This window comes from Pogona vitticeps, chromosome 2 (genome assembly GCF_051106095.1).
Source record: "Pogona vitticeps strain Pit_001003342236 chromosome 2, PviZW2.1, whole genome shotgun sequence".
Taxonomy (NCBI): Eukaryota; Metazoa; Chordata; class Lepidosauria; order Squamata; family Agamidae; genus Pogona; species Pogona vitticeps.
The window spans coordinates 163,081,809-163,104,865 of record NC_135784.1 but is presented as its reverse complement, the minus strand read 5'-3'; the positions used below and the strand labels follow the sequence as shown (position 1 = coordinate 163,104,865).

Sequence of the window (23,057 nt, the reverse complement as noted above, 5' to 3'; positions counted from 1 at the left end):
TTGTGCATTAAACTTGAGCATGTTTCTCTCCACAGACTCTGTCTATGGCCTATCTCACTGGGATGCTGGCCAGGTAGGTCACTCACTGAAGGAGTTTGAATGATTGGCTGTATTTTGTATGTGCAAAATACAAAGATTTTCATTCTTATGTATCTCTGTCTCGCATTTCTTCCGGTATCATTCGTCAGACACTTTCTCCCTCTCCTCTTTCAGTAAGAAAAAGATAAAGCAAAACAAAGACATGAAAATGTATGTCTAGATCAGAACTTGGAAATGAATCTTAGAGTTAACATGTTAATGTTTACATTTTACTTCTGCATGAAATGGGAGGCAACTTTGAGAAAATAATGGCTTAAATCCTGTTGGACAGTTACTCAAATTGTGTAAGTTCGGGAAGCAAATTGTTGAAAGTTAAGAAATCTCCATAGACCTTATTTGTTGTATACTGTAGTGAGTTGCACAACTCAGCATGCAGCAGATAACGCCTATTAAGATTTCTTAACTTAAAGATTTTCATTTAAATGTTACACTGTTTGCAGAACTGTGGAATAGGATTTCAAGTAATGTTTGAAAAGTAACAGTTTTTACCATAAACACTTTAAATTGATACATTCTTTCTAAGATTTGGTCTTAGTGGATAAATTTCAACATGTGCTTTCTAGTTCGTCATATGTGGCCTAGGTTTAGGCTTAGGATTTTTGAATATTTTTTATCAATTACAAATCCCATAATTCTCTATTCTGTGAGTTCCACCCGATAGACCCATACCTGTAGGCACCTAAATGTGGCTTAGTTGGGAAAAAAAGGCCTAGTTGGGAAGGCTTGTGGCCTAGCTTCCTGTTCAGAAAGGAAGCTCCCAGGTAGCAGAATGGAGAATGATCGGATTGGTAGTAAAAAGAAAAGAACCGAACAGAAAAGAAAACCTCATGCCTACACAGGTTTTCTTTTCTTTTAGGATTTGGTGTGTGCCCAGTTTGTATCAGACTGTTTTGCTTCTCTGCTGTATTAGGATTCCTCCCTGAAGAAAACTGGTGGCGGGGGGGTAATAAATGGTGCCATTTTCCCTGAACATTAATTAGCCCCAGAGGAAATAAGGAAATAAGGATGGCTTTGCTTAATATGCCCAACATTTCTCTGGCTCCCCATCTCAGTGGCAGGGGACTCTGGAAACCTCACAGACAGGGCAGGATGGCGAGGGCGACCCCCAGTTTTAGTATCTGATTCTCCCTATATCACAAAAGGCCAATCATGCCAAGCAAGACCAGCTGTATTCGAAGAAGGTCTTGAGGGGCAGCAGTGCTAGCCTCCCAGCTGTTCTTCCTGAGGCCGCTAGCTAATTCCCTCTCTTAGAGAAAAGTGGGGTGCATGGCACACTACCCTTGATCCCTCTCAGCTAGCGTGCTGTCATCAGGCATGATGGGGCATCAGATCTGCCTGGCGAGAAAGCTTCAGTGGTCAGTCCAGTCAAGTTATGTGCATGGAAGGGACGGGCATCATCTTGTCTCTTGGCTCCAGCCCAGATGTCTGGTGCAAGGCTGTAGAAATTCCAGCTCCCAGTGAAAGCTGGTGGAAAAAAGGAGTCATCCAGGAATATGGTGGACTGTTTTCTTTGTGCAGGTTACAGGGGGAGCCTTTAATTACACATTTCCTGGCTCAAATGTGCATTTCTTTAGTCATTCAGAAAACAGATATAGCTTATGGAGTGGATCGTGGGGTCTGCTCTGGCCACAAGCACCTTATGCCAAAACATACTGCTTAGGAATTACCGTTCTCACAGATTTTCTTGATTTCCCCCTCTCTCTGCTTGTTGCCTGGCTCTTTAATAGGTTGTGTCACTTAATCTCACTATTCCTTCTGCAGCTTCTACAACACCAAGTCCGTCCTCCTCTGCCTGGCAATTACAGCACTGGTGTGCGTCTCTGTCGTCATATTCAGTTTCCAAACCAAGGTAAATGAATGTATCTCTTAGTTGGGCTGAAGTTCCCCATCATCACAGCCCCATTTACAGGTGGACGAGCTTGTTTTAATCGTTTTTTTTTCCCAGAGGTCTTTGGGTGCTTTTTAGAGTAAAGGAGCAGAATACAAGGCACATTTTCATTAAGTGGGGATGGGTTTCAGACACAGGTTATTATAGACTCTGTTACATTTCACCTGCTTGTCCGGGCAGGTTTGGGCTGCCTTGGGGAGCAACCCTAACCTGGAAGCATGTTTCTATTTTCTGCACAAAGCGAAGTTCAAGAATGACTCAAATAATGCCAGGACAAGGCTGTCTCGGCCATGCCTTTCCGCTTTCAGATGACCTGAAAGCGAGAGTCAGAACAGGGTCAAACCTTTACTGATGCCTTTCCTGCCAGAGGTTAATTGCCAGAGGTTCAGCACCTCATTCCCTGCCATTTTGGGGCCAAAACCTCAGACCAGGAGGCAAGGCCTTGTAATGTTAGGCAGAGATAAGTGAGCCAATAGATAAAGGGGCAGAACTACTGTATTTTTCTGTGTATAAGACAATACTTTTGTCTCAAATCTAAAGACTAAAAATTGAGGGTCGTTTTATACACTGAAGTAAGCTGAGGATAGAACAAAAACAAATGGAGGGGGAAGGGATCAAAGCAATCCTGCCGCACTTTGGTCCCTGTTTTCCCCCTCCACTTGCTGAGCCCCATGGGGCTGAGCAAGTGGAGGGGGAAAGCAGGGATCAAATTGCTGCAGGATCGCCTGGATCGCTGCTTTCCCCTTCACTTGCTAAGCCTCTGTGGGGCTTAGGAGTCCTGCAGCCCTTTGATCGCTGCTTTCGCCCTCCACTTGTTAAGCCCCATGGGGCTTAGGAAGTGGTGGGGAAAGCAGCAATCAAATTTTCTAATTTGGGGTTAGAAAAGTGGGGGTTGTCTTATACATCAGGGCATCTTATACATGGAAAAATACAGTACTTCTGGTCCAACTGTCTACAGCAAAAGGGACAAACAGCTAAGTGGACTCAGAATACCTGAGCTGTGCCTTAGCAGCTGAACTGGCAACCCAGAGCTGAGAAGAAATCATTATTTTTAGAACCTAGCCAGGCAGCAAAATGCCCAGGTGCTGCACTGAGTGCTGGCATTCCTTTGAGACCTTGCCTCCTGCCCTCCCTCAGGTATAGTCCACAAATACAGGCTATTACTGTGGTTTTCCAAACTCTCATTTGCTGCCAGAGCTTAAGGAAAGCTCACTGCCATGCATGGGGAGTTGGATTTCTTTTCCCTTATACCTTGCTCTGCTTTTCCTACAAAAATCATTCTTGTTCCTCTCCCAGTGTTGCTGTGTATTTCTGCACCTGAAGAACAGGAGAACAAATCTCAAAGTGTAATTGGATGGGCAATTGTCCTGTGGTTGAGTCTGGGTTGGGAATAAGCTAGTTCACTCCTTTTCCTGTCAACCACACAACTTACATGCCATTGCAAACCAGTTCACCCTGATCCATGCCTACCTGCACTGTTTTGGGGTTGTTGTTGATGATGATGCAGGCAAGGTTCACTCCATTTTGGTTTGTTCCAGCATGTGTGATTGTGGGGGTTGAACCAAAGTAGCTGGCTTAAGCTGTTAATTTGCTTAAATCACTGAATAGCCTTGAGACATGGAAAGCTTCCTTGCTGTTTACCTGCAAAGGAGAGGGAGGGAGGAGTTTTTTTAAAAACCCTTTCAAAGCATGACTGATGCTCAGTATTGGTTTGCAACAATTAAAAAGAAATGGAAGACTTCCTCTACCTTCCTCTGCATAGGCAAATGGCAAAGAAGCTTTCCATTTCTCAAGATTGTTAAGTGATGTAGGTAAAGCTTAGAGGAGGAGACAGGAGAAGGGTGTTTGTCTTTTTTGCTTTTCTTCCCTTTAAAGGGAAAGATGATGAGTCTAAAATCTGGATCATGCTAAAGCTCTGAGCTCAGATTGCTTTCTTGAATCCTCCCATTTCTGAATTTGCTCCATTAGAAGCCCAGAGTATATTCCAAGATATACATAACGGGTAATCAAAATGTGGCTCTGCAGATGTCCTTGGACTATGGCTCCCATCAATCTGCACCTTTGTACATACTGGTAGATTTGGTAGGAGTTGTAGTCCAACAATATTTGGGGGGCTGGTAGTCCCCACCCCTACTCTGCAGTTAAACCTGTTTGAGAACAAGCATGGATCTTTAAAAATAATAGATGTCATTAGAGATGAGTATGAAGTGCCTGATCCCAATCCATATGCATGGCACTACAGGTGCTACACATTCTCTCTCCCCTGACCAGCTGCCCCACTCGCAAGCCTTGGTCCAGGCAGGAGCCCAGGCTTCCCTTCTCTGCCTCCTCTGGCAGCTGATCTCTCACCAGCTGTACAGTGAGAATCCCCATCCCACCTCATTGTCGGAGTAGTTGGCTGCTGGAGGAGGTGGGAAAGGGAAGCCCATGCTCCTTCCCGGACTGTACCGATTGAACGGAGAGTGGATTCTAAGTGTTGGGTGGTGTGCTTCAGCTTGTAAGTGGGATAGCCAGCTGGGGAGGAGGAAATGTGAGGCACCTGTGATGCTACGTGTGCAAATTGAGATCAAGTGCTTTGTGCCCATCTCTAGATGTCATAGGGTGGAATATAACCTAAGAAGGATGAGCATCTGGGACTAAATTAAATATCAGACATCTAACCATTTTTTTAAAAAAAGGAAAGCATTTATGGTTATGAAGAAATTTCCAGGGTGGTAGCCGTTTGAGGTTCTTGCAGTAATCGCTTGTAGTCCCTTAAAGGCCGATTGGCATACGTTTCTGCAGACCATAGCCCTTCTTAAGCAGAAGGACTTGTGCATGTATGGAAGCACCTTATGTGCTGCCTATAGAACCGGAAAGGGTGGCTCAGATTCCTCCATCCAGCGTACACTGATGCACTGATGACCTCTTGTTTCCTCCCACAGTACGACTTCACCTCTTGCCAGGGGGTGCTCTTTGTGATGCTGATGGTGCTGTTCTTCAGCGGGATTTTTCTTGCCATTATGCTTCCTTTCAAATACGTAAGTCTCATCTGGCCTCTGCCCATTGGTGCCATCCCCTGTGTCCTTCCACGTGTCATTGAGGTGGAACACCCAGAGAGGATGTGTTGTGCCTTGACTGTGTTCAGTTGTGGATCTGGAATGGAGGCGATGTCATTCAGCTCTCTGTTGCCCTCAGTGAAGCAGTTCCATCTTCACAACCAAGATCAAAAGAGCAAAATGGGGGCAAGAATTAGGGTAGTCCCCCCTTGAAGACTGTCAGTGGAAAATCCTCCTTCTGAAGGTGTCCTCTGGTTCCGTTTGGAGGAGCCTTGAAATGTTCTATCCCCAGTTAGCAATCCCTGGGCAGCGGACTCAGCAGGCCATGCAGGTCACTGTGTTTCCACTTGAGCAGGAATCATTTCTCATTTTGCATCTCGAGGTACAAATCAGCATATGCAGTTTTACACACATTTTTGGTGGTGCATATGATCTTTTGTGAGGAGGTGAAAGAGGCTGCTCCAGTAAATATAAAATAGATCTTTGTTTGCAGATGTTTGAGTGATTTGTAGAAGTGGCACGAGATATGCTGGACTGATAACACAAGTTAAGAATATTACACCTCAGGGTTTCCTCCAGTCATGGGGAACTTCTAAATATATTTCAGAATGAAATTTAAGCATTTACATAGTGCTTAGAATACTGGTTGATTGGTTGGTTTCCTTGCTTACTTGAGGCCTTTAAAATTAGATACAGTTTTGGGCTTTAGGATGTCTTCATGCAGTCCTTCATACACTAAATATTAAGACCGTCTGCACATTCTGTGGTTGCTGGTCAACCTGATATAGTTATCCTGATATAAAATACGATTCTTAGTCTGGCAGGACCCCTGAATCCCAAGGGAACTGTATTGTTGTAACACAGCACTGTGGAACATCAGGTGTTTAGCTAGTGACTGATGAAGACTTTTGTGGAACTCTAAATGTTATATTTTGCCATACCAAGCAGACTTCATTTTATCAACAAATGCTCCTTTATATTATAAAGCCAAAGATAAAGAGGAATTGATAGTGGCTGTCAATTATTACTATCCAAATTGTATCCAGCCACAGGGTTTTGGATTTTTTCGACTTTTGTTGTTGTTTAGTCGTTAAGTTGTGTCTGACTCTTCGTGACCCCATGGACCAGAGCACGCCAGGCCTTCCTGTGCCTGCCTTGTCAGCACCCAGTAACAAGAAGTTTTTTCCTGGAGGGTCATCAGCTGCTACCAAGGCCAGTAATAAAAGGCTGTAACTATGAAAAATTGTTAACAACCAGTCCTCATAGTGGCTGTCACTATAAAACATTACTGAAACATTAATGTACAGGTGATTTTGGGTGATTTTTACTATGCTACAATGAGTAACTATAGAAAAGTTTTGTAGAAGTTTAGCTGCCCATTCATTGTACGTGAATGCTATGTCTTGACGTTTACCACTTGGAGCAAACGACAGGCACCTAGCTGTGCTAGGCATGATGCTTAATAACATTTACATGATACTTGTTATTTTAGTTAATTTCGCAGTGATGGCACCAGATAGGATGGTACAGGTACTTCACAGTGGAGCTAAGAGATTGTCGTGTGGGTGGGAGCAGTCACTTGGACTGCACACATGGTGAGAGATTTCAGCTTCTTGGGTCATTGTGAGTTTATGATGGTGTGTATGTGAAGTGGCTAACAAACCAATCTGATAGCTGAGAGGAAAAATCAAAAGAAAAGCTTATTTCAGGCGAAAACCCCCTGCCGTCAGCTCAGCCTTGCAAACAGACAGACTACAGTCCATCTAGAGTGGCCCTGCTAACCTTTTGTGCCTCACCTTTTGTACTTTGTCATTGGTGTCCTCTCTGTTCTCTTCTGAACAGGTTTGCCGGGTCATCTCCCCATGCTTATCTTGATGTCTTTGGCTGTACTGTGGCTTCTGTTTTCACATCTTGTGCTAGTGCTGTGCTCAAAATTTCAAAGTGTTGACTGTTATTAATCGATTTGATAGAAAAGAAATTTCCTTGAGGGGGAAAAATTCGAAAGAAATGTTTGTGGATAAATTCAGGATTGTTGCACTTGCCTTACTTTAGAGGTAGCTAAGGAATGTGTCTGTATATCTTATCTCTTTGATTGTACAATCATCCCTGTGGCGGCCAGCATCCTCTCCAGCTTCCCACTCTCCACTTAACACCCAGGGCCCTAGGAGAAGGGTCATGTGTTGGCTTCTGCCATAGGGTTCTTTCGGATCAGGAAGTCTGGGCAGAGGGGGAAGCTGCAGAGTGAGGAAGAGATTAAAAAGAAACATAGCAGACTTGGCCAACTTGCAGTATTATGGTACATTCAAAAAATACAATTAAAAAAATATTCTAAAGGACTCCAGGAAGGAAGCAGAAAAATAAGCCCGTTTAATAGAAAAATGCAGTTTGGGGAAAATTTGAGACAGATGATGGCACTTTATCAATTTTTCCCTGGATCTGGACACAATGCTACCCTCCCTTATACCTGTACAGGATTTACAAGGCAACAATTGTATTATCAACATCTGCAGCAGAAACAGGTTGTATGTATGATGATGACCTTTGGAAAATGTTGCATGTGGAAGACCTCAGGAAAATGATAGACCCTGGAAAGTAAAAAAGTGCAAATAATAAGTGGATCAAAATATATTCAAATATGTTTTTGTAAAAAAATGTGATTATGATGACGACGACGATGATGAATGTATTGCTCTTGAAATAGGTAATTACTCCCACTACCGCTTCCACATTGCCGTAGAACAAACGACACAAGGTAGAAGGCATTACAGTATTGACAGGACAACAGTTGTGGTTACAGCCCCTTGCAGAGGCCAGAGCAAAAATAAATAAATAAATAAAAATTAAGAATCCTAGTGAGGGAAAAAGAACAACATTACACTATAACCACAGGTCCTGATGAGCTCCATTTCTACTGGACAATTTGTCCTCCCTACCCCACCCCTGGTGAAATAGATCCCTCAGTTTCTTTGCCCCCATTCAGGATGGAGAATCTCAAAAGGCAACATGCACACAGTGCTTGCTCCCTCTCTTGCAGGTGAATGTGTTGGCACTGGCTTGTGTTTATTGTTAGGTTGTTTATGAGGCAATACCTCATTCATAAAGCACTCCTGATTAGCTGGAGGGAGAACTAGGAAGGAGGGCAAAGAGGCTGGAATTTTTCAGCCACTCATTCCCCGACAGGGAGTTTGCATTATGCATTTTGTTATCGCTGAGAACCTGCTAGATACGGACAAGTGCTGATAAAACAGAAAACGGTCTCCTAGATTGTTAGACACGCACAACCCTGCCATTAATCACTGTGGATTTGATTTGTTTGCTAGATATTCAGGTTGGGTCAATTTCCCCCAATGGCTGAAGCCGTTTTGAGAACCTGACTACTTTTACCTCAAAAGAACATTGGCTTTTTGATTTGGACCTCTCTTTTACTCTGTTGTCCAAAAGCCTGTTGCTGGGTTGTCATTTTTAGCTGTGTTAGCCTGTGCCAGGATGCCAGAGAAAAATAACAAAACAAAAACAAAAAATGAAGACAACATTCTGGCATTATAGAATGGTTCGTTAGTAATGGAAGAAGTTATTAGGCTGTGCATAATTTCAGTTATCAGTCTACAATGCAACAATAGTAGAGTTGACAAAAGTGCCAAATTGTGTGGATCAGTATAGCATTCCACACTTGGCAATGAATTAAAAACCCTTGATTGATAGTCCTTTTAAGTGAGTCTCCAGCATCCGTATACACCTTATATCAGCTCTTGCTCTTTCAAGTCTGGTGCTGTCGTGTTCCCGGCTCCACCCCAAAAACGGCAACTTTCAGGTCATTCAAAGGGTGCCCAGGTAGAATGAAATGTTCTGAAACACGTTTTTTGTGTATTGCCATTCCTGATGAGTCAGATTTATGTCCATTAATTCTTTTGTGCAAAAATTGTCTCATTTGTCCTACACGGAAGGTAGAAGGGCATTGTTGGCAAAGGATGCCATAGATTGCATTAGCAGAGGAACAAGTAAACATGTCCCTGATTTGTGTGGGACAACGTTGAGGCCTGTAATCGTGTTACCAGAGTGGATGAGAGAACAAACTTGGCATCTGGGTTTGTAGCAGGATTTAGTTCCCGTCTCTGTATTCTTTGACTAATGAACCGTTGTCACTTGTCCTATTGTAGGTAGGCCCGCCTGGTTATGGGGTCATGTTTAAATGTGACTGTCATATAGTCTCACTCTTATGTCTAGGGAAATTGACTTCATCCGTGAAAGCTCACATTAAAATGGTCTTTAATGTGCCACAATGTTTTCGTCTTTGGGGATTTTCCCCCTCTTCCCAGAATATGTTTTACTACAGGATCCATGTAGGCCTTCTGTAACTCTGTGTACTCGTGATAATAAACACTAAACGGGTAACATAATGTGCTTGTGATTAAAAAAGAAAAGAAAAAAGGCAGAGTAATGACAAAGGTAGATAGCTACTGAAAACCTGGCTCAGGTGTATACGTGCTCTCATCCTTTACAGCAGGCCCAGTAATGTACAAACAAGATCTTATCAAGTTATGTAGGAAATGTATAACACATTCCTATCATACATTTATCTTAAATATTAACAAGGCCAAGGAGGGCTGAGCACTGGTTCCAATTTCCAAGGTATCCCAGCTCTAAGGTGGCTCACGAGTTTGTCTTAATTTGCCTCATTATATGAAACCACAGATTTTCCCCCAAAGTGTCCACATTTACTTTTTCAAATGGAAAAAAGGAGGGATTTACCTCCCTCCCCTGGGGATTCCCCATTACATTGTTAGAGATGCCCATGTAGTGATCTGCATTCAGGCATATATTTTTTTCCTATGGGTGAAATGCTAATGATGACGTACAAAGCCTAAACGGTTTGGGACCTCAATACTTGGCAGATCGTCTTCTCCCACCTAGATCTACCCGAATCACCTGGCATAGCCAGCAGGGACGGCTGAGGGGCCTAACATCGAGACAAGCCCAGAAAGAACAAGAAACCAGGCCTTCTTGGCAGTGGCCCCATCGGCTATGGAACAGTCTCCCAACAGAAATCTGTCTGGCACCCTTGCTGGGTGTTTTTAAAAGCCATTAAAAAACTTGGCTCTTTAGGCAGGCCTTCCCTCCAGTCAATAACTGATCTTTATTCTTTGTCTTTTAAATTTTCATCTTGGCAATGATTTATAATAAGTGTTAATATTACGATGTTGTAAATGATTTTTATGATGTTTGTTATATTATGATGTTTTATCATGTGTGTAAGCTGCCCCGAGTAGACTTTGTCTAAGGGGGTGGGGTAAAAATCTAATAAAGTAAAATAAGTAAAGTAAGTGAAACTGACTTGGGGTCAACCGGTTCTATCTTCAGCCTCTACAGAGAAGGACAGGCTTGGTATGCTCATGCAGATGGCACTGATTCTGCCCTTCCTTTCTGTTCAACTGACCGACTGCTCCGTCTTTTCTTTCTGTACAGGTGCCCTGGCTCCAGGCCATTTATGCTGTGCTGGGCGCACTTTTATTTACTATGGTAAGTACGTTTGACTCACATTTACAGCTTTCCCACATACGTTGGATGAAATCACAGAAGTTAAGGTGTCCACTCTGGGCTTTTCACTCTGAAGTAGCAGTTGGACTGACCCAAGTATTTTTCTGCCTGAGGAAAAGAACAAAATGGGACCACCTCCCTATTCCATATACAGAAATGGACAAGACTGGGGAACAGCTTTTAATTCAACCCTGGCAGTCTGTGCCTGTGGCAATTTGAATCAATTTCTGTTCATACTTAAAAAAAAAAAAACACGGGTGAGGTCACATAGTATTTAAACCAGTGGCCACGTTCAAATGCACTGAATGGAAATGGGTTTTCTGTTTTAGGAGCACTATGTTCTTAAAAGATTTTTATTTATTACAGCTGAGTGTTTAGGAGGTGCCACCTGGTATCATAATAATTGCTAGAAACCTTGGGAAAGAACCCCAAAGAGGTGGCCCAAGCTGATTAATGATGAAAAAAATTGAGAAATGGGGTGGGGGAGAAGGCTTCCAGCTGCTTTGTGGGGGTGATACTATTGGTGTGTGGTCTGTCCTCTGTACCCACTCTGCACCTACTGGTCTTATACTGCTCTGCCAGCTGTCTTGTAATGCCAAACATAGTGATGAAGTGATAAACAGTTTAAGAACTTTTTTTAATTTAAAAGGAAAAACTGTTGTGCCCCGTACATCCAAAATCCATATAGACACAAATTAAAATTACAGCAGCATTTACAGCTACAAAACTGCATTGAATTGAATCAATTCTAGAAGTGAGGTGTTTTTTTTAAAGCCCCTGCTGGCCAGTTGGAAAAAAAAAACCTCACTTTGCAGCATATATAAATTGATTTCACTCTTGCATTGTGTGAACACTAAAATCTAAATCCATTTAAATTACACTTTCATGCAGTTCTTACTGTATTCTCGAAGGCTTTCACGCCCGGGATCTGATGGTTGTTGTGGGTTTTCTGGGCTGTTTGGCCGTGTTCTTAAGGTTTTTCTTCCTAACGTTTCGCCAGTCTCTGTGGCCGGCGTCTTCAGAGGACTGGAGTCAGAACTGCAACAAACTGCAACGGAACACAGACAGAGTCCTGACTCCTGTCCTCTGAAGACACCAGCCACGAAGACTGGCAAAACGTTAGGAAGAAAAACCTTAAGAACACAGCCAAACAGCCCAGAAAACCCACAACAACCAGTGGGTCTTACTGCCAGTGTGACTACAGCCTGTAATCCTCTATGGTGTTTGAAGGCAGCAGTCTAGCTTAGGGAGGTGCAGGGGCTGCCACTTGGCAAACAGCTCTCTCCTCCAATGTGTTTCTGTTGCCTTCCAGCCGCTGTCACCTGAGATGGCTACCTCGTTCTACTTAAATGGTGTGGTTTTTTGTTGTACAGTTCAGTCTTGAGAAGCTTGCATTCACGTTCTTGCTGTTCAATATTCAGTCTAAATAGTAATTAATAGGCTACATCACCGCCGCCAAGATGGTTCAGAACTAGAAAATCAAATTGTTTCCCCCTGAAAGTGAGAAACCTTAGGCACGCCTCCATTTGTGCCATTGGGAGTGATACGTCTCTCTCCAGGTCCCTCAGAACTGCTCTCCTCTCTTCCCTCTTTGGTAGTGGCTGTGGTTGGACCATGGCAGGAGCAAAGTCTCTGTGTAGGTCCCTGTGAGAACCCTTATTCGCACAAGTGTCCCAAGATTATGGAGGTGTGATAGATCTATTTTTGAAGGGGCCTTGTCGAAGGGGGACCTGCAGAAAGCTATGTTTCTCAAGACTTATCTTTGAGAAGCTACTTTTGCAAAGTCTCGGGAGGATGGAGACATGCACGGAGGCCTTGTTGCTGATGCCCTGCCACCACCGAGGGCAGAGAGGTGAAGGCCAAGCCATGGACAGCAGGAGTTCTTGTGACAGTGGCAAAGGTGGAAAGTAATACAGGCCCAAATCCAAAAGCTTCTGGATTTGGAACTGCATTAGGGTGAGATTGTCTGAATGGAAGAAAATCACCGGGCAGCCTTTCTCCCTGTCCCAGTTCATTGGTGTCTGGCTTGGCAGCATTTTGCAAAAAGGCACACAGGGCGGAAGGAAGCCAGTGGCTCTTGTCGCAAGGACCAGAGCTCATGGCTGTGCATTATACTCATTGTTTCACAAACGGGCACCTCCAGCTAACTCAGGCTCTCGGTGATGTGAATCTCAAAGGGATAAAGGGACTGGATGGGACAGCAGCCAAACCCCTCTGGGAAACAGGGCTTATCTTATCTCTCCTTTGCACCTCTGATTGCCCCTAGTGGGGTGAAAAAAGGTGCAATACACTGAAGGGATGGGTTAAGATAAATAGACCATAAAGTAAGCCAGAAATCAAGGATGGATTGACTCAGCCTGAAGCCCCTGATAAAGAGGACACAAGGCGGATCACAATATTGAAAAGAATAGCATTAAAAACACAATAAGTTGAACATTAAAAAACCAATTAACATATATGCTAATTAAAATACAGTTGAATAATTAAATAGCAGGTAAACATTAAAAACCTCCAACTTTAAAAAGGCATTCAGGGACTCAATCATGACAGTTAAAAAGCTGAATAGCTCAGTGATTTAGGTCTCTGGCTGCAAAGCCAGAGGTTGGGAGTTCAGTTCTCCACTGTACTTCCTTGGCAAGAGATGGACTCAGTGACTCATAGGGTCCCTTCCGGCTCTGCATTTCCAAGATTTTTATAAGTCTTTGAACAGTCAAAGCCAATTCAGAGTGAGGGAACTGGAAATATATGTGATCACAATGAGCCATGGTTCACAGTTTTTCTTAGCCTGAATGTTAGAACATTTTCTTCTTTTGTTAAGAGTTCGGGGAGGGGGGGATGGTGTGCTTTCCTTAGTTGCCAGGATTATTATTCTCCAAGTGTAGCACAGTTGATGGGCCACTGATTCCATGATTACTTGGCTTTTCACATTTATTTTTAACTGAACAAGGAAGTAAAGGTGCACAGATGTATGCTTTTGGATTATAGCTCCCTTTGAGTGGATGGGTCAAGCAACGGGGTTTTCCATAACCTCTTGCGGGTCATCGCTGTATTCCCTGATTTGCAGGATTTTTTTTTGAAAAATTCTGATTTATAAACTCAGAATGAGCCGGACTGTTTCCTAAACAGTACAGGGTGGCTTGACCTTGATTTTTATGCCCTTTTATTTGGGTGCATGACAGACTTAATAGGCTTCTGCATATCTCTGGTGTTTATTTTTAAAACCTTCAAATTTAAGTTTTCTTGCTTCTGTAAGGACTCCACTTACACTGCCCATCTGTTAATCTGCATTTGACGGAAATGCACGGACATCTGCAAAGATGAAAGTTTTTTTCTGATGCAAGATTAAATCAAATCATAACTTCTGAACTAACAACAACAATGACCACGATTCATGGCCACATCTTAGAGTGCATATCCTGTAGTGTATTACATTTCTAAGAGCTACCTGAAATAGGTAGTTTTTCTGACAAGATGCTGTGGCGTCCAGCCTGCCTGGAACATCTGTTGCAGTTCATCTACACCAATCCCAGGTGTAGATGAACTGTGCATATGGAGGTTAAGTGTAACTTTCTCCACGGATGGTGTTGCATGGAAAATTCTAGCTCCTTATACTCTAGCTAAACTTGGCAATATGAATGGCCCTGCATTCTGATAAACAATAAAGTTTATGGTTTTATTGGGAACCATCTTGAGAGGGCAGTCTGTGGTAATTAAATACTTAAGGAAATAAATACATAAAAACATTGTCCTGATTTTAGAGATAAACTAGACATAAAAATACTGTACATGTACCTGTTTTCCGTCTTCTACACTTATATAATGTGCTATGTTGTTATGCTGTCACCTGTCTTTCCCCTGCCTCATGGAAAAGCCTCATGGCCTCACTTCTTTGGTGGGCAGGGAGTGATAAATGTGTAAGGTGATGACATTGCTTTGCTTATTTATATATTTTCTCCCAAAGGAGGGACCCAAAGCAGCAATGTTATTTTATCCTCTAATGACATGTGTTCTCCAAACCCATCATTCTCAGTGTCTGTTAATTTGTGTCCCATGAGCCACACTTGTCAAAGAACCTGAGTCCTATGATAGCATTAGAAACTGAACCCACACTTTTCTGACAAGAGTGCTTCTGTGTTTACAGCATTCTGTCATTATAATCATTTATAGTAAATTGGTGGGCAGGCCAAACAGGGGATTAAGAGATACACCAAGAATCCAGAGTTGTTGCTAACATGCCCCAAAGTCACAGAGATGGATAGTCTGTGGCTTGCAAGAGGTGGCACATTGAAGGATATGGAGATTGAAGGGAGAGTGGATTCTGTTGCGAATGCCCTGTGTCTCATCTGATTTCTAGGTCCCACCGGTGTTAACAGGTCCCACTTGTTGAGGAACAGTGCTCTAAACCATCCATGACAACCATACAGTGAACACTTCAAAGGTCTTGGGTTAAGGAGAAAGACGGATAAAAAAAACAAAAACAAATGTTGGTGCTTCCTACATAGAGACTGCAGTCTAGTGCGTACTTCCCTAGGAGTAACTCCCCTTGACCTCCGTTAGGGTTAATTCCCGAGTTGATGGGTGTAAGATTGCACTGTTAATCTCCTTCTGTCTTTGCTTTCTTCTCCTCAGTTCCTGGCCTTCGACACTCAGCTCTTGATGGGGAATCGCCGCTATGCTATGAGCCCAGAGGAGTACATCTTTGGAGCCCTCAACATTTACCTGGACATCATCTACATATTCTCCTTTTTCCTGCAGATCTTTGGATCCAGCCGAGATTGAGCTTGGCCAAGTCACTTAAGCCCTGCATCTCATAAAACAGAATATATAGATTATATATAAATATATATATATCTCTTTGCTAATACAACAGCAACAAAGAAAAGAGAGAGGAAAAATTAAGTGACCTCCCTGGCCCTTTAGTGAGCACCATTCCCATCAGAATGGCATCAGCCTGCACACACTCACACCAGTCTTCTTGACTTCTTTCTGCAGCCTGTACATACGTTTGCTGTTAAATCTTTTGGGACTAAAAAAACAAAAAACAAAAAAAGGAAAGAAAAAAGAAAAGAAACGGGGGTGCAAATAGTAGGGCATCTTTCTCTTGCTTCCACAAATGCCTTTGATTTGTAAATTGAACCTAGAGTGGCAGTTTCTTCTAGGGTTGCCAGAAAAGGGGAGCTTTTTTGTGGAACCCCCTGTTGCAGCCTTCAGACTAGAGCTGAAACAAAAGTGGATGGAGAAAATTGGGTCAGTGCTCAGATAGTCACATTCGGTTTATTAAAGAGTGAGCAACTGGTGAACTGAATGAATCTTGAGATATTATTATTATTATTATTATTATTATTATTATTATTATTATTATTATTATTATTATTATTATTATTATTATTATTATTATTATTATTATTATTATTATGGTGTGTTGTTAATGTGAGTCATTGTAGAGCTCAGCCTTCAGTTTCTGGCAATATGCAAGGCCGACCTGCATTTTTGTTTTGTGATTCTCAGTTTCTTGTGTCTCCAAAAAAAAAAAGGCTCGCAAGAGGGATCTTGCATCCAAGTAGCTTAGCTTCAGTGCCAGGAGTTAATTATATGTGCTCCTGCTCACTCTGCATATTGAACCCACAAAATGAAATTTTTGACTGTCCTTGCGTTTTAATTTTGTTGATTTGAAATTGAAGCCATGTATCACTTTTTTTCCAGCTCTGATTCGGGTGCAAGAAGGAGGGGAAGGGGAATGCAAATCCCTACAAGAAAACTGTCACCGTGGTCTCCCTTGACCAAGGACCATGTTATGGAAAAAGCAGAGGCAGGGCATCTACTGATGCAGAGCAAAATTATACTTTCCTGGCATGGCACCAGGTTTTCTGCTCCAATATCTTTTTGCCATCGTGTTAACACTCCCGTCTCCTGCCTGAATTTCCCCCCATTATCTCTGATCTTTTGGGGTTTTTTGGCCATGGATGTCAGGGGCTCCAAAGGACACAAAGCAGACTGAGAGTACATTTATTTCTGATTTTGTACTCCTAGCTAAGCAAAGCTCACTTTGAGAGTCAATTGTGTGTTAAAGAACATGATGGTGGCTTTTTGTAATAGGCTGTAATTTCTTAACAAGATCTTTGCCAGTCTTTCTATCTGCATTTATTTATTTATTTATTTATTTATTTATTTATTTATTTATTTATTTATTTATTTATTTATTTATTTATTTATTTATTTATTTATTTATTTATCCACCCACCCATCCATCCATCCATCCATCCATCCCACCTCCACTTACCTCTTAGTGGCATACTTCTTCTTTCTTCTCCTACCTTATTATCTCAACAACCCTGAGAGTTAGGCCAGGTTGAGAAAGCATGATAGGCCAAAGGCTCCTTAGCAAGTTTCATTGCCAGGTGGGGATTTGAACCCAGATCTTTTGTGTCCTGGTCTAGTACTCTAAGCAATGGCATGATGTTGGCTATCTTTTGCAAACTCTGCCAGGAAACTGAAAGAGGAACTTTAGCCATGCAAAGCCTTTGTCCTGCCACTGGGGAAAAACAGATGAGAGAGAAGTCTACCTTAGAGGGAAGTACCTGGACCCTCTGGACTGGACAATTACTATCCGCAGGCCGGATTGGGTTCTCTTCCCTCTTCTTAGAACTAAGGATTTATAACACTTTTGTACATACTAGATTCCAAAATATAGGTAGGATTCTATCAGTTTTGTTGGTATTTAGATGACCTTCATAGGGACACAATCAACCATTTAGAAATAGTGTGTATATACATAAAAGCTTTCCATGAGTTTCATCTATAGGTAGATCCTACAGATGTTCTTTATAAGTCAGATCACCTTGGCTCATACAAGTGAGTGGTCTTACTGTCTTCCCTTTGCTGTGATTCTCTAGCCACTTCTAATAGATGTTCTTCTTCCATCTACCCATCCAGCCCAGAAAAATTTGCTTAAAACCTGGTTGCAAATTGAAGCTATTCTGAAATCCCTTTCTTCCAGTAGGAAAAACTGCTGAGGTCAGGAATCTGAGCGGGGTTCCAGGTTGAAAGAGCTTGGGCATCCCTTGGCAAAGAGGGTATGAAAGCAGTAGACTTGAGTTATATTTTGAAAGACAGTGAGGCCATATCTACCCCAGTGTAACCAGTCATATCTTTGGGCATCAGATGAGAACAACATGCAGTCATCTTGTGCCATCCACAGCATGCCACACACACTCTACATATGCAATGGCTTGTGCAGTTATTTGCACCGTGTGAACTAATGAACCTGGGAATTACTTGTGCATTCACAAATTGGCTTGATGACAAAAAGCATTAGTAGCCCACCTTTCCTGCATGGAATTAGGACTGCAGGGAGAGAGAACCTGTCCTGTTTACAGGACCAACCACCTGTCAGACAGGTGAAAGCACCCTCTCACAACAAGGCATTCTCCAGATGTATTCGGCTACCGTGCCTGCCATCCTGAGCTGGCAATAGCCATGTTGTTTGGGGATAACAGAGAATGTAACTTAACCCAACTGGAGGCCATCGGGTGAGACAGACAGGACTGTGATTTGTCCACAGCCCTCAGGAGCAACACAGGTGGGAACAGAACTGAATGATCCCAGGTTTTGTGTGATCTGCTGCTTTCTCTGCCCTCGACATCAGACTGGATCTGTAGATTAAGAAGATACATGTTTTGTGTATTAAGTGTTTTATTGGTTTGTGGTGCTGATATGCTGCTTTTTCTTCTTAGAATCTCAGAGTACCTTTGATGGGGCTCCCGGGCAGTCTTCCATCCAGGCACTGAGATCAGCTTAGCTTTAACAGTGTTAACAGCATCCTATGTTCTCAGGTGATTCAGTTATTAAACACATATATTCTATCCTAGAGTGGTTTTATTTTCTATGGGGGGGGGGGCTCTCCACATTGTTTCGGTGCCGTTGATGCTTTTGCTTTGTAGACACTGAAGGAACTTCAACCGCCCAGGCAAGGATGGCTTGGAGGCTGATTGTGAGATTCTCAAAAGATCTTTATCTTTGCAATCTCCATGAGAAGATTCTTGCGATGACAGTGGGAGCATCCCAGTACTATCATCTCTACCTCACACAGGAAACCTTTCCCAAGCTCCTGGTAGACCTAGGAAATTGTTGGGTGGAGATAACTAAGGGTGAGGTTAGTAACTGGCAACCCTTGACCCGAATCTGTACTTTCTCTGAGTTTTGCTGTTTGTCAAACTGGAGGCAAAAGGGGGGAAGCCAAGGTCGCTGTGGGGCAGCAGTGCACTAGGTAGAGGAAGCCTCAGAGCCCTTCTGCCACCACCTCCCTCCCCCATCACCTTTTTGTTAAATTGGCCTTGTGACAAAAAGACTGGTTAAAACCAGCATTCTCTTGGGATTACTCTGTGCTCACCACCAACCACGTTTCCTTGGAGGTAGATGGATGACCTACTTTACATGCTATCTCCCATCTTGGCATGTCCCCAGGCTGTAGCCTGAACGAACTAGAGGGTGTTATCCAAGTATCTCTCCATCTCCATGTGGTACTAATATTCTCCCTTTGGAAACCAACCAGCTGTTTCCTAACTGGGCCCCAGGTTGCAGTGACTCCAAGCAACCTCTAACTCTCCTTTAAAAGCCTCTCCTTCCACCAGGTAGAAGCAGCTTATCTGAAATCTGCTTGGAAATGGCGGCTGTTGCGTCACTTATAGTGGTAGAAATGGGAAGGAATGGGAGGGGACTTAAGCAGACTAGCGCCAAATGCCTCCTACGGTACATTAGTCAGTGGCTGTTATGGCCTCTTCCTCTTGGCATTCTCTGCTGCAGAGTCAATGGCACATGCCTTCCGATTTACCAGGCCTGAGCAAAGGAAAGCTGCCACATGGTTTCCTGAGCAAAGTTGCTTGGTGTGCTTTTCAGGCAGATACACTTTGCTCTCCTCCTTACAATAAGCGGCTTTCCCAAGAACATAGGAAAAGGTGAGGCGATGGGGAATGACAGACTTAAAAGGGTGAGCAAGGGAAGCCGTACAAGAACACAAATGAGTCTGCATAGCTGAAAAAGACACCCATTTTGATGATGTAGCAGAACCTCTAAGGGACTTCCTAACCTGCTACCACATGGATGCAAGAATTTCTCCTTGAGAATCTAAAGGGGCAAATGGGGGAACGGATGCTCTGCCCTTAGTTTACCAGTCATGCCAAGGTACTAACACCAAAATGGGAAGGGCTTCCTTCATCTACAATATAACCCTATATTGTCATCAGCAGCGCTGCAGCTGTCTTGAGTCTGATGACACCCAAACACATGGATATCATCCACTCCCCTTGCTCATCTGAGTTACAGGCTTAGATTATGGAATAAGAATTTTCAACCACTAGCTCCTGAGGACAACTGGAACTAGCCATCCGACCTCCATTCTTACACCATGTTAATTCCTTCTCACTCCCATAAGAACATATGCAAGGCCCTTGGACACAAGCAGGAAGATGTTAAAGACTGTTCTTCAATGGCTTCTGCATAGTTGGATAGGTCAGTAGTTTTGGTCTCCGGCTGGCTGTGGAGCCAGATGTTGGGAGTTTGATTCCCCACTGTGTCTCCTTGATGGGCTGGACTTGATGATCCAGAAAGTCCCTTACAGCTCTGCTGTTCTAAGATGATAATGGTGGTGGTGATGATAGTTCTTCTTTATGGGATACAGTCAATAGTTTGGTAGCACTTGGAAAGAGCTGGCTGGCCCACATGAGGCAAGCTGATGTTCCTCACCCTGCCTAGCCTATGCTTCATTCACAAGTTCTATGAAGTCACATTTAAAAAATTCTTTATTAAAAAGAGATTACTAGCAATCAAAGCATAATAAGTGCATTAATTCCCTTGTGTGTGTGTGTGTGTGTGGGGGGGGTTCCAAGTGACCTAATCCCAATTATTTCAGGAGCTCTAATTCCAAAGGCCAAGTTTCCAAGTCTCCTGGCAGAAGCATGCTTTTAAAACAATGGCCTTCATATTTCAGATACAGAGCTGTTTTGTACTAGCTTGATGTCATACTAGCTTGATATCCTGGAAGCATAAAGAAAACCATCCTAAACTAGGAGAGGACGGTGCTCAAAGCAGTGCCTCTGATGTTGAAAGTATCCTCTGGGACAGACGTGGGCAAAGTGCGGCCCGAGGGCCACATACAGCCCGCGAGCCACTCCTTTCGGGCCCTCCAGACATCAAAACCACTTATAACTTTTTGTCTAAAGCTGATCAGTTGCTTATCTTTAACATACCGCAAAAAGCCTCTTTGGTATTTGTGAAGATTAACAAGTTTAAAATAAAAACAATCGTAACATCACTGTTTCATTTTATTTTTAAGTAAAGTTGGTTCGGCCCCTGAACACAGTTCAGATTTTTCATATGGCCCCCCTATAGAAATTAATTGCCCACCCCTGCTCTAGGACATGTTTATTGAATCAACAAAAACTAAATGTCCCTCCGAGCAGTAATAGTTTTTCTTCCTTCTCAGCCATTATACTTCTACTGGAACAAAGTGGAGTTGAGCCAGCCCTAACTGGTCCTAGATTTATCTGATTTCTGACAGCATTCAAGAAAACTGGGAATGCGTAATTGAGCCTAGATCCAAAATGGCTCAGCTGAAGAATGGGGAAATGACACACTGAGATGGAAACGTTTTATTCCATTAAGCAGCTATCGGTGTCAAGGTGTTCTGTGATCTCTCAGAAACACAGGCTGAAATCCAGCTAGAGTAGGGTCACTGAATCAGTGGAGATTTAGCAAGTCACCTCCTCCCTAATTTCCATGGTTTCAGTCAGACTACTCTAGCTGTGACTTACTACTGGATTTCAGCCACAGCTGCCTGCACCTATTTGTCCAACACAATGTGAGTGTTTCTCCCTTTGCTTTAGAACCACAGAACTGTTTTGCATATGTAGAACTGTCAGAAAGATTCAAAGCAGACATGGAAGTATTTGAATCTGTGGAAGACAAATCCATGTTTGAAAAGGGATTGCGTAATAACGACGACCATTTGATCTCTATGACATATAAAATGCTTTCGAAATTTGACACAGAAGAAGAGCAGGTCAAAGAGTGTATGAGAAAACGGGCAAAAACGTTGGATATAACATCCAACTAGAACAATGGGTGGGTACATAGAAACATGGACTGAAGCTTACAAGTTGTTACAACCTTAGAGAAAATTTCTATAAAATGATGCATAGGTGGTATTTAATACCAGAAAAGTTGTCCAAAATGTACAGAGTGTCTCCAATAAGTGTTGAGAATGTCAAATGAAAGATGTGGTGGACATGTGGAGTGGCTGTTAAATACTGGAAGCAAGTTTACTCAGTCATGTATGAGATATTGGAAATCAACATGCATTTAAGACCAGAATTGTTCCATTTGAGTTTTGTAGACAACCAGGTAGAAAAGAATAAAGTGGTGCTCATTAGATACTTGACAACAGCTACTCCTCTATGTTCAACAATGGAAAAGGAAGAAAGTACCCCCAGTGGAAGATTGGTTACTTAAGGTGTAACTGGTGTAAAACTCCGGACAGATCATTGACCAACTTTAGAACTACAGTATTTGCAAGCCTTTACTAGACTTTTTGTCAAAAACGGAAAAAAAGATGAACTGATGGTATGTGGTTTCAATTTCTATCGACTTGGATATTAATGAGAATGCTCCTGAGCTTGGACTAATGTAGATACAGTGGATACAAACCTGGAAGTACCCACTATAAACAGATGAAGGAATAATTGGTAAATTATTGTAATAGTAAATTGTGTAACAAATGATGGGAAGTTCTAGAACATCTTTGTGTTGAAAAATTTGTTAAACTTATTTGCTCCTTTCTGAACCCCCTTGTCCCCAGTGTAACCCTTATATAAGAAACATAATGCAAACATTTTAAAATAAAAGAAAAGAACCACAGAGCTGGAAGGGACCCAATGGATCACCAAGTCCAGCACTTGCCAAGGAGGCACAGAGGAGAGTTGAACTCTCAACATCTGGCTTTGCAGTCAGATACCGAAATCTCAGTGCTATCCTGCAGTTCTTCATCAGTGCCAAAAATATGTATTGATCTGACATTTGTAGCTCATCTGTTTTTCATGCAGGGATATAGAGCTTCCTGCTATTCTGCTGAGAGTTGAGCATCTGCAAAAAAAACATCACCCAAATGCTCAAATCAAAGTTTGGACATTTTATGTATCTTTTCATTCGATGCCTGGAACAAGAAAGCTTCCTTGTTAGCAAGAAGACAAAGTAGAAGATATGATTTTGAAGACTTGGAAGACCAGCTTTCTAACCTAGCAACAATCTTGGCATTGCTTATGGAGGTGTTGATGTCTTGCAATATATATACACATACCATATGATTCCATGAAGGCAAAATCTGATGTGAAGCACCTCCAGATGCTTCAGCTAATTTTCCAAAACTATACGTTTAATCAAGTTCGCCTTCTAATAACCTTCCGAGGGTCTTTCAGCAAGAGCTGATGCTGCGTTGGTTGTCCATG

The 23,057-nt window shown here is 42.6% G+C and overlaps 1 protein-coding gene across 1 annotated transcript in view; it reads left to right on the top strand.

The window, feature by feature from the left end:
• The window catches only part of FAIM2 (Fas apoptotic inhibitory molecule 2), a 49,643-nt gene extending 31,221 nt beyond the window's left edge, over window positions 1–18,422 (top strand). The window contains exons 8-12 of the mRNA XM_020815757.3: window positions 36–73; window positions 1,861–1,948; window positions 4,912–5,007; window positions 10,489–10,542; window positions 15,190–18,422. Coding sequence (XP_020671416.1) covers window positions 36–73; window positions 1,861–1,948; window positions 4,912–5,007; window positions 10,489–10,542; window positions 15,190–15,339 — 426 coding nt within the window. The 3' untranslated portion in view covers window positions 15,340–18,422. The remainder of the gene's footprint in view (window positions 1–35; window positions 74–1,860; window positions 1,949–4,911; window positions 5,008–10,488; window positions 10,543–15,189) is intronic.
• The last annotated feature ends 4,635 nt before the right edge of the window (window positions 18,423–23,057 follow it).